The 14707-nt window shown below is 39.1% G+C and overlaps 2 protein-coding genes across 2 annotated transcripts; one reads left to right on the top strand and one right to left on the bottom strand.

Moving 5' to 3' along the window:
• Nucleotides 1-815: 815 nt before the first annotated feature.
• masp2 (MBL associated serine protease 2) lies at nucleotides 816-5611 on the top strand (the record flags this gene model as incomplete). The annotated part of the gene is made up of 6 exons (XM_083895473.1): nucleotides 816-823; nucleotides 949-1123; nucleotides 1209-1386; nucleotides 2410-2541; nucleotides 4331-4527; nucleotides 5435-5611. 6 exons carry the CDS (start codon nucleotides 816-818, stop codon nucleotides 5609-5611), a joined length of 867 nt encoding a protein of 288 aa, XP_083751599.1.
• A 4029-nt stretch (nucleotides 5612-9640) lies between these two features.
• Nucleotides 9641-14616, bottom strand: dffa (DNA fragmentation factor, alpha polypeptide; the record flags this gene model as incomplete). Its single annotated transcript, XM_083895474.1, has 6 exons — nucleotides 14490-14616; nucleotides 13111-13269; nucleotides 12857-13011; nucleotides 12003-12207; nucleotides 10983-11110; nucleotides 9641-9862 (listed from the first exon to the last, which is right to left on the bottom strand). Exons 1-6 carry the CDS (start codon nucleotides 14581-14583, stop codon nucleotides 9641-9643), a joined length of 963 nt encoding a protein of 320 aa, XP_083751600.1. The 5' UTR covers nucleotides 14584-14616.
• Nucleotides 14617-14707: the final 91 nt, after the last annotated feature.

A 14707-nucleotide genomic window follows, 5' to 3' on the forward strand; every position in this document is an offset into this window, starting at 1 on the left:
CACAAAGCAATACGCTTGTTATAAAGGCATTTAGAATGAGGTCTGACCTCACAGCAATTAGCCCATTGAAGAGGCTAATGTTAAAAGCTTTAAATGAATACGTTGAGAGAGAGCGAGGGAGAAAAAAAAAATCGGATGCAATCTAGTTTCATTCTCGAGGAAACTGGTGCAGATAAAGCACTGACTGTCGCTCACGTCAATGCGGGGTCCAAACCAAAGAGCTGGGCTGACGAATGTTGTGCGTATAGTGTGTTTATCTTGTGTGGGTTTTATTTAACAACCTCACCGAAGCAATGATGAGAGCAGCGCCTGAAATAATTAGTGTCTGCTCGGATCAGCGTCACTGTCTACAAGTTAAATAGGGCACTGGAGTGTGATGAATGTCATGGGTGATTTTTTTTTTTTTACACATTCTTTCATGAGGTTTTAAGAGCAAAATCAATGCAATTACCAGTGAGAAGCAAAAAAAAATACTATGTGCTGTTCATTGTTTTTGTTTGATGATTTGGGGCCAACCAAGTAATGTGGTCCACAGTTGTAAATTATGTCCCTTATAAAAATGTATTTGAGGTGATTAAACAATAAGAGAGAAAAGTGGAAGAATAAGAATGAATATGAATGATCCTGGCATTCAATGGTGTGATAGATTTCAGGGATTTGAGGGAGGTGGACAGTGATGACAAACCGATCATGTGCCTGTCTCACTCTGTTTACCTAAATGTCAGGCAGCCGGGGACACCAGGGTTCATTTACCCTCGGATCAGAGTGAGAGTGAACTGTTCCAAAATAACTGAGGACCCGAGCGTGCAGCAGACATGACCAGGTGAGCGCCAGTTACCGTTTATTTCTGCACCAAATAATGCTTCAAACTGCTGCCATCACACACTTCATTTTGCCCAGTGGTTGCTGTGTCTTTGTCCTATTTTTCCTCCTCCATGTCTCGCTGAGTGTGGATATTAGAGGGCTCTATGGCAGCTTCGCCTCCCCCAACTTCCCCCAGCCATATCCTGACAACCAGCACCGAGTGTGGAACATCTCTGCCCCAGACGGCCACCGCATCAAAGTCTACTTCACCCATTTCAGCCTGGAACCCTCCCACCTGTGTGAACATGACTACATCCAGGTCCGTGCTGGAGAAACATTGTCCCTTTATCTGCACTAGACTCTGTATTAAAAAAGCCCCCCTCCCCCCGACCTTGTCATGGCAGGTTTTGGCAGATGGAAATGAAACCTTGCGATTCTGTGGTGAGGAAGAGAAGAACTTTGAAAGCACCCCGGGGAACACTGTCATCCTGTCAGCTGGGAACATCATGTCAGTGATCTTTAGGAGTGACTACTCTAACGAGGGCCGATTCACCGGCTTTCGAGCATTTTACACCTCAGAAGGTGATGCACAATAGTGACATTGTGTTTTCCGGAGGGCAGATTGTTTTTGTTGGCTGCAATTATACCAATAGTAAATGAGTTTCCAGATTGAATTGGATGATAGATCACACATCAGATGCAGCTATAGCACCTTTATCCAACATATTCTTCAGTGGTTAGTTTCACCTATTTCATCCAAGTTTATATAATACTGTTTTTCTCATCTTAAATGTAGGGTGGGCTATCATTTTCTGGAGATTTATTTTTTACTGTATTGCTTAAAATCCAGTTCACAACCCAATTGTAACCAATTCATTAATGCATCGTCACAAAAATGAAAAATGTCAGGCCTGTAAAAAACCCCATTCCGTCATAGTGAACGTCCTGAAATAATGAATTGGATCGTGATGCAATCAAACTGCCATCTGCCCCTCCCTTCAACGAGTATCTTTGTGCACTAATCGCGCATGCTCAGAAGACAACGTTAGAGCTTATGCTACCTTGCCGAATCCAACGAGCAACGTTATGGCAGAAAAGGTGACAACAACAGGTGTTGGTTTGGGAAAGCTACTGCCAAGAAACTAGGCTAATGCAGCGCGATCCAAGACCAGAGTGAACATCGGTGCTGCGTTTGTACGGTGGCGACAACTGAAAGCCCACAGTATTTGTTGTTTTTTATCATCACATGGTCAATTGAACATGAATCCAAAAAAACTCACCGAAAAGTACCGAAAGTTACCAATGTCGCTCAGTGTTTGTGAATCTGTGTCCGTTGCAAGTTCCTGTGCTCTGGAGGCGTAGCTTCTGAGGGAAGTCTGAAAAAGGGGCTTGGATTTTTGAGTTCAAAAATGTAGCCTGCTCTAACTAGTTTTTCCAGGATCTCCAACCCTACCTTTGATTTCATTTACAGTAAGCTTCTTTAACGTCGTTCTGAACGCGCTGACACATAAGAAGATCGAGTGTCACTCAATGCATCGCACGTAAAGTGTCTTACTTGACGTGAAAAAACTCCAGATTTACTGTGAACCTCTCTGACTTGCACAGATATCGACGAATGTCTGACCAAGGTGGACGGCGAGAGAGTGTGTGATCATTTTTGCCACAATTATATTGGTGGGTATTACTGCACATGCAGGCAGGGATTTCTTCTGCATGCCAACAACAGATCGTGCACAGGTAAGAGCCACACAGACCATAGACTATAGCAAAGCTGAAGCGCTTGGCAGCAAGTGTTTTGACTGTGTATTCAAGCTGCTCGCGATTAGATGCAGCAGATGTTGATGGTGATGAAGGAAAAGCAGCGTCCACCAGTTTGCACTGACCTCTGTATCTCATATTTGGCTTTCTATATATTTATATAGGCAAACACATATAAAAACTAAGTAACTGTATATATTTATATAGTTAGCAATGTATCTTTATTAAATGCACATTAAGTGCACTTTAAGTTTAGATATTGCAGTATTTGGAGAGTTGCATCTACGCCATATGAAATCAATTTTTTGACACTTGCACAGTGCGATGTGTCCCACTATATGGAATTATTTCTATCTTCTCTCGGTCTGTGCTAACTCATTTCAAGCTGAAAAGGCCTACTGATGCATACAGCAGTTGATCTCTGCCAGCTGGTGCAAAGTAAGGTTAATTACTGTCGATTCCTAAGGGAAAAGCAACTTCAAAATGATGTTAAAAATTGATACCGCGCGCCATGCTAATAGTGCACGGACGCCAGGTGATTTATCACAATTACCGGTTGATGTGCCTTAAATTATTATTCTATGCCAGAGGAAAAAGGGTGACAAAACAAATCACGCAATGAATAGGCAGAAAAAATGATTATCTGCCTAAAGATTGAACTAATTATATGAATTACAGTAACTCGGCCTCTTTGCAACACTCATTTGTTTTTGTCTGTACCAACATCTGCACACTCACCAAAGCAATAATGCAAGCTTTAATGAATCCCATCATTAATGACGCCAGGAAATATTTCAACTGATATGAAAAAAAAAAAAAAAACTCTGTAAAAACTTTTTGGTTGCTGGACTTTTGTACAACAGTTTTCAAAATAACATGTTAGAGTTGCAGATTTTTGTTGTTTTTGTTGTTATTATCCTGCCTATGTTTTTTAATTTAATTTAATTTAATTTAATTTAATTTAATTTAATTTAATTTAATTTAATTTAATTTAATTTAATTTAATTTAATTTAATTTAATTGTATGCTGCGTCCTTCAATTGAAAAGCGGCTCTATCAAGCAATACTATCAGTCCTGACTGAGTGAGCATTTGCTCAGTGCAAAAAGCATCTATCCCATTCATCTATCCCTATTGTGTCTTCAATTGCATTGACACCAAACTTGTTTTACTAGAGCAAATTTGCTGTTGCCTCCACCTGTTGACATAAAACAAACCACTTCTTGTGTGCAGTGTGGGAAATGTCACCAGGTGACACAAGATCTAAATACAGGTGAACTGAGAACAGAACCAGTGTTCTCTCAATCCATGCTACCTATCAAAATCTGCTACTTTGTGGCTCTCATTTCCATATTATTTCTACAACTTTGTGGTGTGGTCTGTGATGAATGAATGAGTCATTTTGGATTGCATTACCTGCATGTATGGAAGTTCAGAGGTGTCAAATGTAATGATCTGTAACGTAATAGTTAATTTTCTATATTACTTTTATTATTTATTACTATGCAGAGTATTTATTTATTATTTATTTACAAACAAGCTTTGTTTGTCCCTCGGAGTTACTTTAAAACTTGTTTCTAGAAACCCCTGAAAAGGCTTAAAGCAGGATTGTGTGAACTCTTAACTATGGTTTGAAAGTAATGAGCAGCATGTGTTTATATTTAAAGGTTATGCACTACCAGCTTTAAACGCAGGAGCGGGGAATCAGTGTCTGAAACATGACAACAATTAAAAGAGCACAGTAACAAGTGTGTGACTCCTCTTCACAGTGCCGTGCCACACCCAGGTGTTGACCTCAGCGTCGGGGGTTCTGACCAGCCCGGGCTACCCCAACCCCTACCCTCCAATGAGTCAGTGTGACCACACCATCCGCCGGCCAGAGGGCCACAGAATAATCGTGGACTTCGTGGAACCCTTTGACGTGGAGGGTCACCCAGATGTCCCCTGTCCGTATGATATGTTGAAGGTTGGTCGTGTGATTCCGGGGCCTTACTTATACACACACACACACACATATTCTTGTACTTGCTGCATACTGAGGACCAGCATTTCCACTTTATAAATCAACACAATTACAAATATCATGAATGACATTAACAAAGAACTACTGGTTGCAGTACCATAAAATGTCTGCAGGTGGAGCCCCAGAGCAAAAAGGGCTGGAAAACGTTTTTTTTTTGTTTTGTTTTTTTTGGTCCAAAATTTGACGAAAACGTCATACTATACTATGTCGTCGAAATTAAAAAAAAAAAAATAATTCACCCAAAATTTTTAGTCCAAAATTTGACAAAAACGTCATACTATACTATGTAGTCCAAAACTTGAAAAAACAAATTCACCTAAAATTTTTGGTCCAAAATTTGACCAAAACGTCATACTATACTATGTTGTCGAAAATTTTAAAAAAAAAATTCACCCAAAATTTTTGGTCCAAAATTTGACAAAAACGTCATACTATACTATGTTGTCGAAAATTAAAAAAAAAAAAATCACCCAAAATTTTTGGTCCAAAATTTGACAAAAACGTCATACTATACTATGTCGTCCAAAATTTGAAAAAAAAAAGAGGACCGGCAAAATGTCCGCACTCCGTAAAAATGACCTCACTTTGTTGGTTAAAAACCCTCACTGGTCCTCAGTATGTTGCAAGTACAAGAACACACACACACACAAACACACACGAGATTATGAATAAGTAATGTATTCCTGCTCATGCTTGTGGGGGCAGTCCGTCACTGACTTGTCCTCCTGAGGTGATGTACTGTGTGGGACCATGCGTTTTCCTGCATATTTAATTTGCCTGGACATCACTCACACTGGCATTTAATGAAACAACACACCTCTTTATTATTTTTTTTATTTTTTTTTTCAAGATTTCAACCGCCGGACAAGAGTATGGACCTTTCTGTGGGTCGAGGGCACCAGCCCACATTGACACCGGAAGTTACCAAGTGCATGTTCATTTCAGGTCTGACACGAGTGGGAAAAACAAGGGCTGGAAGATTAAGTACACCAGTGTCAAAGCTGAGCCCCTCCGTTTGTTGACATGAACATTGTATATACTGGTCTTACACAACCAGAAAAATACAGTGACGTTTACTCTGAAGCTTTAATATTGCGCGAACAATATCAAATATTCATGTTCGGCATGTATTTAACAATATATAATGTACGTACACTGTGAACACGGCGCTTTGAGACACTGCCACAACCTTTAACTAATTTACAACTTTTAAACCACCTTTGTAACATGCTTGTATGGTTACATGTCTTCTGACTATATGTGGCCATAGAACAAAAACTAGAGTTTCTGACAGAGACATTTAAAAGCCCTGGCAAATATAGTGAATAAATTCTGTTTTATTTTGAAATCAGTTAATCACTTACCAAAGAGGCAGTCCATGTTAGTTGTTAAACGTTCATGCATTATGCAATCCCAGCTCTGTTCTCTATCAAAACTATCATTAAATTGTTCTTGAAGCCCATGAATTAACTGACTCTCATTTCCTCCATCTGCGCTTCACAAAAGAGCTTGTCCACTGTCAGAGAGAATTACACATTTATTGATTTATTTTTACTCTCTGTTATTCCTCTCCGCCCCCCTTTTTTTTGAAGGTAAGCCAAAATCACTTTGATTTTTTTTTTTTTTAAAGGCTGATTTTGAATCAACTATTCTTATCAAGACAAAGGGACTTAGTGATCCATACAGTTACCTTGACATTTGCAACCCAACAGAATCTTCAAGGTCTTCCGTGGACATGCACTTTTATAGGTCACCCGAGCACATGAGATAAGGTTCATTTCCAGGGTGAATTGTCCAGGGAAAGTCCTGCAGGGCAACGGGAGGGGGAGCTTACAGAGCCAAACCTGCAGTTCCAATCCACACAATCCAATCCAAAAAGACAGTGTAGTGTCGAACCATGACGGCACAATCGGCTGCTCCCACATCACACTCCGTTCTGACTGCTCAGCCTAGTTGGAGCCAATTCCACAGGAATTACGCACACCATGAAACCCATTAACAAACGGCTGGACAATATCTAGCAGCAACATGCTGCCAACAGGATTATATCTACTGCACATGTCCTCATGCAGGTTTGCTCTGTAACATGCATGCTGGAAGTCAACCTTGTAACAGGTAAATATGTATAAAAACTATTAAAGTAAAATATATACAGTGGACAAACGTCTTAGATTATTTTAGCTATAAAGCTATATTAACCGTATAATGACTATACGGTGCAATTATTTCTCTATCACCTTAGTGGAATACTACGGTGCCCCCGAAGTGACATGAGAAAAAAAAAAAAAAGAAAAAAAATTAAATCTTGAGTTTCCCAATATATATATATATATATATATATATAAAAAAAATTCAATTTCTTTTTTTTTCAATTTTCTTTTTAAAATTAATTTTTTTTTAAATTAACAGCATTGGTAATTATCATAATCATTTTTTATATTTCTGTAACGGTTAATACACCAGTATGTAGAAGCTATTTAACCGCTAAAATATAATTACTATTGCTATCCATGAATTTTCAAATTTGCAGTAAACCACATAATTTTTTCTTGATTAAGATGTCAAATTATAGTTCATTTACTTGCATTCCTGAACAGAAATATTAGTTGTAGTGGTTGAATGTTATGTTTGATTAATTTTAAAAAGTTTTTGAAAGATTTATAAAGATTTTATCGTTTGGGTGGTCTAATAAAGGTGTTAAGTGCTGTATATATAAGTATAATAGTTTTTATATATGTTCATACCTTTAATACCTTCATACATTAATAGCTGCTCTGAGCCCTTTAATTGCTTTTTTGAATTAAAGCTGAATATCGATGAGTGCTGACAACCCTACATGCAAATAATACTGTATGTTAAGGGAAGTGATGTTTCTCAAGTGCCACTATTAAACGTTTTTGCTATTTCATTTTAATTTACCAGAGGACTTCTAGCCAAAGCTTTGTTATGTTTCATTAGACAATGCTGAGCTTTTTGTCTGCGAGTCCTCAGAGAAAGAAAAGTCAGGAATATTGAATCATATTTGTCACCCAAGGCTGTGCAGATGCGACTCGTTTTGCATTCTCTCTTCACTGAGTGAATTTACACTCAAAAAAATAGCACAACAGTACGGTAAAATGGTGTTTGAGAGGGTTTTTTTTATTATTATGAAAATTCCTCCTATTGCACCATTCAACGTGTGAATAAAAGGTACCTTTTGCAGTATGGTCATATACAACTTCCAACTGTCATACATTTTTTTCATTTAAAAACAAAAAAAAGACCTCACACAGAACAGTTATCAGCTTAAAGTGACAGTTTACTTTAGTGTATCAGGGATCTTTCTTAACCCTCCACTATTCTCCGTGTGCAGCTCTGAAAGTACAAGCCGACATTTGACATCTCCAAAACACGATTCTTTCACAAATTTAAATACTCCATTATTTGTGTTCATTGTTCAGCAGGCAGATGATGAGATGACGAGCATTAACAAAAAAAAGGGCTGTGTGACCTATGAGTCACATGGACCTGCACACACGCAGCCACTAGACTGACACAAAACTTGCACAATAGAATAAAATTGATAGTTTAAAGATCGCATGTCAAATGATACTGATTCTTTATAATTCAGAGAAGCTTCGTCATTCTTAGCCGTAATGTCAGCTATAATGTGTCCAGTGAGGCTTGCATGTGCAATATGTGACACACATCTTGTCTAAAACTTTACTGCTGGAATGAGACATTATTCTCATTGGATTATGAATCGAAAAAGTTAATCATCAACTATTTTGATAATCAATTAATTGTATTTTTCTTTGTTCCATAGAATAAAAAGAAATGATTCAAATTGAATAGTGTTGGTTTTTGTGGTCAAAACAAGACATAATTTCCAGGTTTGAGAAACACAGATCAACATTTTCTGTACATTTTACGGACACAAACAAGTAACTTGATTAATGGAGAAAACAAATCGGCAGATGAATTGATTATGAAAATAATAATAAAACCAATTCAATACAATTAGAATTTACATATATCAAACAAAAATAGTTACTCTGAGCGTGTTCCTGGCCATGTTTATTGTCTGCACGCCATGTGGTTTTAACACAGGGCTATGCAACTTCACTTTGGTTCATGTACTCGTCGTCGTATTATGTTTTACTATTCGTTCCCAAATATAGAATCTGCTAATAGTCACAGATCAGTTACATTGAGTGACATTTCATCACAAAAATAGGTGAGTTTAAATACATTTTAGTGTTCCTCACCTCACCTTAAACATTTCTTGACACTGAGAGTTGACTATTTGGCTTTAAACCTTCTAAATGTATAAGGAGAACAAAGCACAGGATCCGTCTGGTTACCAGATTCTCTAAACGTCCAAAAAGTTCTATTATGTAGAATATTTCCAACACATGAGAGGAGATGAGATTGACAGGGGTTTCTGACACAAACTGAAGGTGTTTTCATTACTTACTTACTTACAACCTAAGGTTCTAAAAGATGAGCAGCAGAATGTAAACAATAAAACTGCGGAATTTAAAAAAAAACAAACAAAAAAAAACAAAACCAATAAACCAATAGTGGCGATGTTTTGCAAAGACTAATAGGACTCAGATTAAGCAAAAGAGATGTGGAGCCATTTTCCAGGTTCACTCTGCCCGACACCTTTAGACATTAGAGTGATGACAATCGTATCCTACTAAAAGCAAAACAATAAATATCCTCTGCTGTATATCTAACTTGCTTCATGCTTTCACATGATCATGTTTACATTCATGTTTATTTTCAAAGCCCGGCAGAAAATTAGGAGCCAATATAAAGTTGATGCCACTGGTTACTGCCAATAAGACTTTGATAAAGATGACACATGTACAAATGACTCTGCTTGGCAAAAGCGTTGAAGTGGTTTGCATGTTTTTTTTTTTTTGCAAAATGATACAAACATCAACATCATTAGCATTCATGGATTCCAGCAGTGCGGATATTATCAGTAACACGGGTTGAAACCCATTCCACTGACCCTGAGGCAGGTAGTGTTCATTCTTATCAGTCTGTGCTCAGGTGAAACCTCAGCCTAGTTGTTGTCTTGGGTTTCTTTGCTCTCCTCAACGCACGTCTCACCCGACTCCTGACTGTCGTCCGGCTCCTGCGCGCTGCTCCTGACAGACTGTATGGCCTGAACCTGCTGCAGACGTTTGGTCAGCTCGGCATCACAGGCCTGGAGCAGCTCCGACGTCCTTGTCCTGCTCCAGCCCAGCACTTGCTCCATAGCGTCAATCCCTTTGGTCACGACCATCTAAAAGACACAAGGAACATGTTGAATACGCGTATTTAACTTTTGTGGATACACTTGTACATCCCTGGAATATCTTTTGTGAAGAGTATAATGGTAGATTTTTGTGAAAAATTAAACTTAAGAGACAGGAAATGACATCAGCCACAGAGGCTACTGGGAGCTAACAGCAGTTAAAAATTATCATTTGCGGGCTCTAGCAGGCACATTGCTGTCATAACATAGACAGATAAATCCTCAGGCTGGAAATTTGTGTAGGACTCTGTGCTGCACTGTGGAGTCAAGAATAGAACTTTTTGCGGACTTCCGGTTTTCGGACAAAGCGGAGCTGCGCGAGACAACAATTCCAGGAATTTTGCGCATTGTGACGTCCCAATGAGTGCGGAAGTCAACATCGTGTGTTTCATCTCCTGTACTGAGGAGGACCACAAAAACATGAGTGAGTCATCTTTTTTCACACTTTGCCGACTGATAGGGCCTCCAGAGTCCCAGATATAAGGATTTAAATAATTAAAAAGTTGATTTTGCATGATATGGGACCTTTAAATTTTAGCTAAGGTGAAGGCTAGGGCTGGGTCAAAACAAAATAAAACAAATTCATATTAACATTGATTTTAATTTGGAAGATCTGATATCGATTCATATATTCCCTCAGATTGATCTTTTAATATTTGTCACTTCCTGTTTATGGAGGGCAAATTGCACGAGACATGAACAGGTTTAGAGTTTGAATCATCATCTACAGTTTCACTGTAATACATGACTGCAGCTTACTAGACTTGATAGGGTTTGAAAGATGATTATGTTATGAGCGTTGTGTCAGAAGGAATGGTGTAGATGTAATGAACTGGCCTCACATTGTTTGGATATGTAAATGTGCCATGGTTTCTCAGGTCTGAGTAAATCCACTGTAAAACCTTTAAGGCAGACAAAATATCAGCTATGCAATCAGATATTTATCAATAATTAGCAAATATGATAATTCCCTTTTAAATTTACTACTGAGAGGTAAGAAGGATTGCAGTATTTCATTTTATGTTTTGAAAATGAACAAAACAAATTGTAAAATGTTAGGCTATTTTAATTTGCATGTGTTTTGAGGCAGGCTGGATGAGTGGAGTACCTGCAGGTCTTCAGTGGAGAGCCTGGTCTCTGGGCTTGTTTTGCCTTTCAGCACCATCAAGGTCCTGGACATGAATCCTGACGCAGAGTCCACTTCCATTCCATCCGGCATATCAACATCTTCAGCCCCTGATGTATTGAAACAGATGATTTTTTTTCCTCAGGTTCATTTGTTCTCTAAAAGGTACCACTTATTCTGCAGTGACAACAGTTCCACCTAGTGACCAAAATGCAAAATCACACCATGTCCCAGTGATTTTGTCACTGAAATGTGTGAGAACTACCTCTGTAGTGTCATTACATTGCAATTACATCACTCTGCAGCCCCACATTTGAAACAGTGCAAACAGGTGGCAACACCTGGACCAACCAAAAGTTAAAGGTACACTTAACTAGCTACAATGAGCAAGAGAAATTTCACCAACCCACAGAATTATATAAACAGTGCTCTGAGTTATAATGATAATAAACACTGATAAATATAAAATACTGTTTTCAGATTACAGGATTGGGTTTCATTCCAACCTTTTACCACAGGAACAATAGGTTAATGGCTCATTACCTTCCTGAAGGCTGTACAATCATCGGATTACATTGATTATTTTGTTGGATGTTGTGCTCATATTTACCGATCAGAATTTTGCGGGGAGGGGAAAGAGATATGAGCACCTTTGGCTTTTTGAAGTCTCAAACTTTTTATAAAAAATAACTTTTATACTGTGATTATTACAAACTAATTAATTAGAGAGAAATTGAAGAGATTATCACATAAATAGACCATGAGTTCAAAGCTAAGAGCCCGACATCACAGCCATTATTACACATCGTTACACACCATTTGTTATCAACAGGCCATTAGATAGAGCGGCTTCAGACTTTGTATTTAACAGATTCGGATATTCCAAACCTGGATATATATCACTGCTGCAGTTTTTCCTGGAGAACCGTATCCATGACTACATTAATCATCAACTGTTTTGATAATTGCTTAGTCGGTTCAAGTGTTTTATTACAGTCATACCTCCTAGACTGGGCCGCCTCAGCTCTTCCTGCTGCATGTCCTCTTTCTCCACAGCCTTGAGGTAGAGCTGGAGCAACTCTTTGGACTGCCGCTCTTCCTCTTTCCGGTCCAAAAACCTCTGCAGCGACTCCTGAAGGCTCTCGGTCGTCTTTTCTTGGAAGCGCAAAGCAGAGGCCAGCTCAGGGCATGGGGCATCTACCAAAGTCTGGGAGAGCAGGCAGCACAAATTACACTCAAAAGCAAAAATAACATACTCTTCATTCATTCAATCAATCAATCAAATATCTTCTTCCACTTTATCCTCCACATGAGGGTCAAGGGTGGGCACTGGTGCCAATCCCAGCTGACATGGGGTGAAAGGCGGGGTAAACCCTGGACAGGTCGCAAGTCCATCACAGGGCCACATATAGAGACAAACTAATCCCCAAATCGGCATGTTTTTGGATCTTAAAACAATGTCTCTGTGTGGTAGGGCTACACAGTTAATGGTAAAGTATATGACAAAGTGCAGTATGAAAATCAAAGGACACTGCAATTATTGGATTAAGATATTAAGAATGTCTGTCAAATGTCAGGAATTCACATGCCCGAGAGGTGGAAAAAAAAAAAGACAGCTAACATGCAAAAATGAAGACTGATGTACCCATTGTGAATCATGTCAATTGTCAAGATAATGCCAACCAACCAACTGATATTGACCAGTCGATTGATATGGTCGACATCAATCAAAATTGACCATTTCATGTAGCTCTACTGCTTTGTGTTTGAAAGTCACATTAAAAAGAATTAAAGCAACACGTTGCTTGCTTATTTTTTCAAAGTTTTTCGGGGAGGTAAATAAAGTATATTGGCACCTGTAAGTCTGCCTCAGACATTAGTATGATGCTGGCCAGGTCCTGCTTCAGCTGCTGAGCCAAGTTGCACCAGGGTGGGACATCAATGTTGGCATCAACGGTATCGCTCTCCAGTATCACAGACTCTCTGGCCATCCAGGCCGTGCCACCGTCCACTGCAATGAAATACATTTAAGTGCCAAAGAATAACGCTGAGGAATCCCGCCAGGCTGTAGTTATCGAGTTATATATCTCATATAAACAAATGTGCTCACGTCTGCGAAATGGAGACCACATGTCTTTATCATGCAGGAGCATGAACTTTGTGTTTGGGGGTAAGCACAAGAAATAGGCCTGATCCTCTACTATTGTCCCATCATTCTCAAGCACGACTGTGACTTGTTCTCTGGGGCTGAACCCAAGGAACTCGGACCCTGTAGGAAGAAGAAAAGGGGAGATTACAAACGTACTCGTCTGTGCAGAAATGTCAAACAGTACTTCAAAGTTAATCCATCACAACTCTTGCTATTTGTCATTTAGTAAATTTAATGAAGTAGTGTGAAGTAAAAGACTTCTTATTATGATTGTGTGTACCTTGATAATTTACATATAAAATATCTCAACAGCGGCAGCAACAAGGCATATTTCCTGAGTATAGTATTAATATACTTCTACTTGTGTTTTAGCAGCAACCTGATTTTAGTATTGACTTCCATTGTTGTCTTCTGTGATGTGCCGTACATGTTGGCCTCCTGTCAAGAGGACGGCCGGTGCAGTGGGAGTTCACCTGTTTAAGGATTGTTGAGGTACTTGTAGTACAAGAAGTATAGGTGTTTGTTTTTTTTTCTGTTTGGGGAAAGAGGATTTGTTGTGTTTGTATTTTTTTTTTTGCTAGTAGTGAAATGAATGAGACGAACGATCAGTTGAAAGTGTCTGTCTGACTGTTTCTTGTGGTCTTGGTAGTAGCAGCTCGGGTGTTTTTCTGTTTGGGGAAAATGGAATTATTCTGGTTTGCCACATCAATTGTATAAAAAAAAATATTTTAATCAAACTAGCTTGTAACATGATTTTGATTGTGCCAAAATACCTACATTTCATTGAGAAAAACAAAACAATGTGACAAACTCCCCAGGAGAAAAAACCACTGATGTGATGTTAAATACAAACTATGTGCACTGTACACTTCTATTGTGCAGATGCCTGAGTGTGCAGTGATCTGGGCAACGCCTGCTGCTGACGAGCATTCCCGGAATGAGCAGGACTTGAGGCAGGTCTTCTTTCTGACATCTCGTCTCTATCTCCTGCATGTTTGGACACGATGTACACTGTGCAGCTCATGAGCAGCACAAAAAATGCCGATGGTGATTGTTTCAGTGGCTGCTACAAACGTGCTTATCTTTTGAAAAGATGCCAGTTTTAGAACTGTAGATTATTGTTTTCCAACAGTAAAACAAACTCACTTTAGATTACCCGCTTCTACAGACGCTTGCCCCCCCCCACACACACACACCAAAGCAAACACACACACCGCTGCTAAATACCAACACACGACTGGATTACAATTTACTGTGACGAGCTTTCTTTATTGTGAATTGTAAGTGAAAGCAGAGTTTTAAAGTTAACAACAACGCCTTTCTGACAAAGTCTGACTTACCCTTTATCTTCAGATCATCCAGGGAAGGAACGACGAACCCGTATGATTTCTGTCGTGTGAAATTACACACCCGACACGGTCTCTTGTCTGTCATCCTAAGTTTTCTGTGGAAAATATACGTTCTGTTGTCTTTCTCTGGGCTTCACGCAAGAAACATCCACAGCAGTTGGCATGAAAAGGTTCGAACCAACGCGGAACAGTCAGCCGCGATGGCGCTA

The sequence above is a fragment of the Microchirus variegatus genome (genome assembly GCF_963457635.1).
Source record: "Microchirus variegatus genome assembly, chromosome: 9".
In the NCBI taxonomy this organism is placed as follows: Eukaryota; Metazoa; Chordata; class Actinopteri; order Pleuronectiformes; family Soleidae; genus Microchirus; species Microchirus variegatus.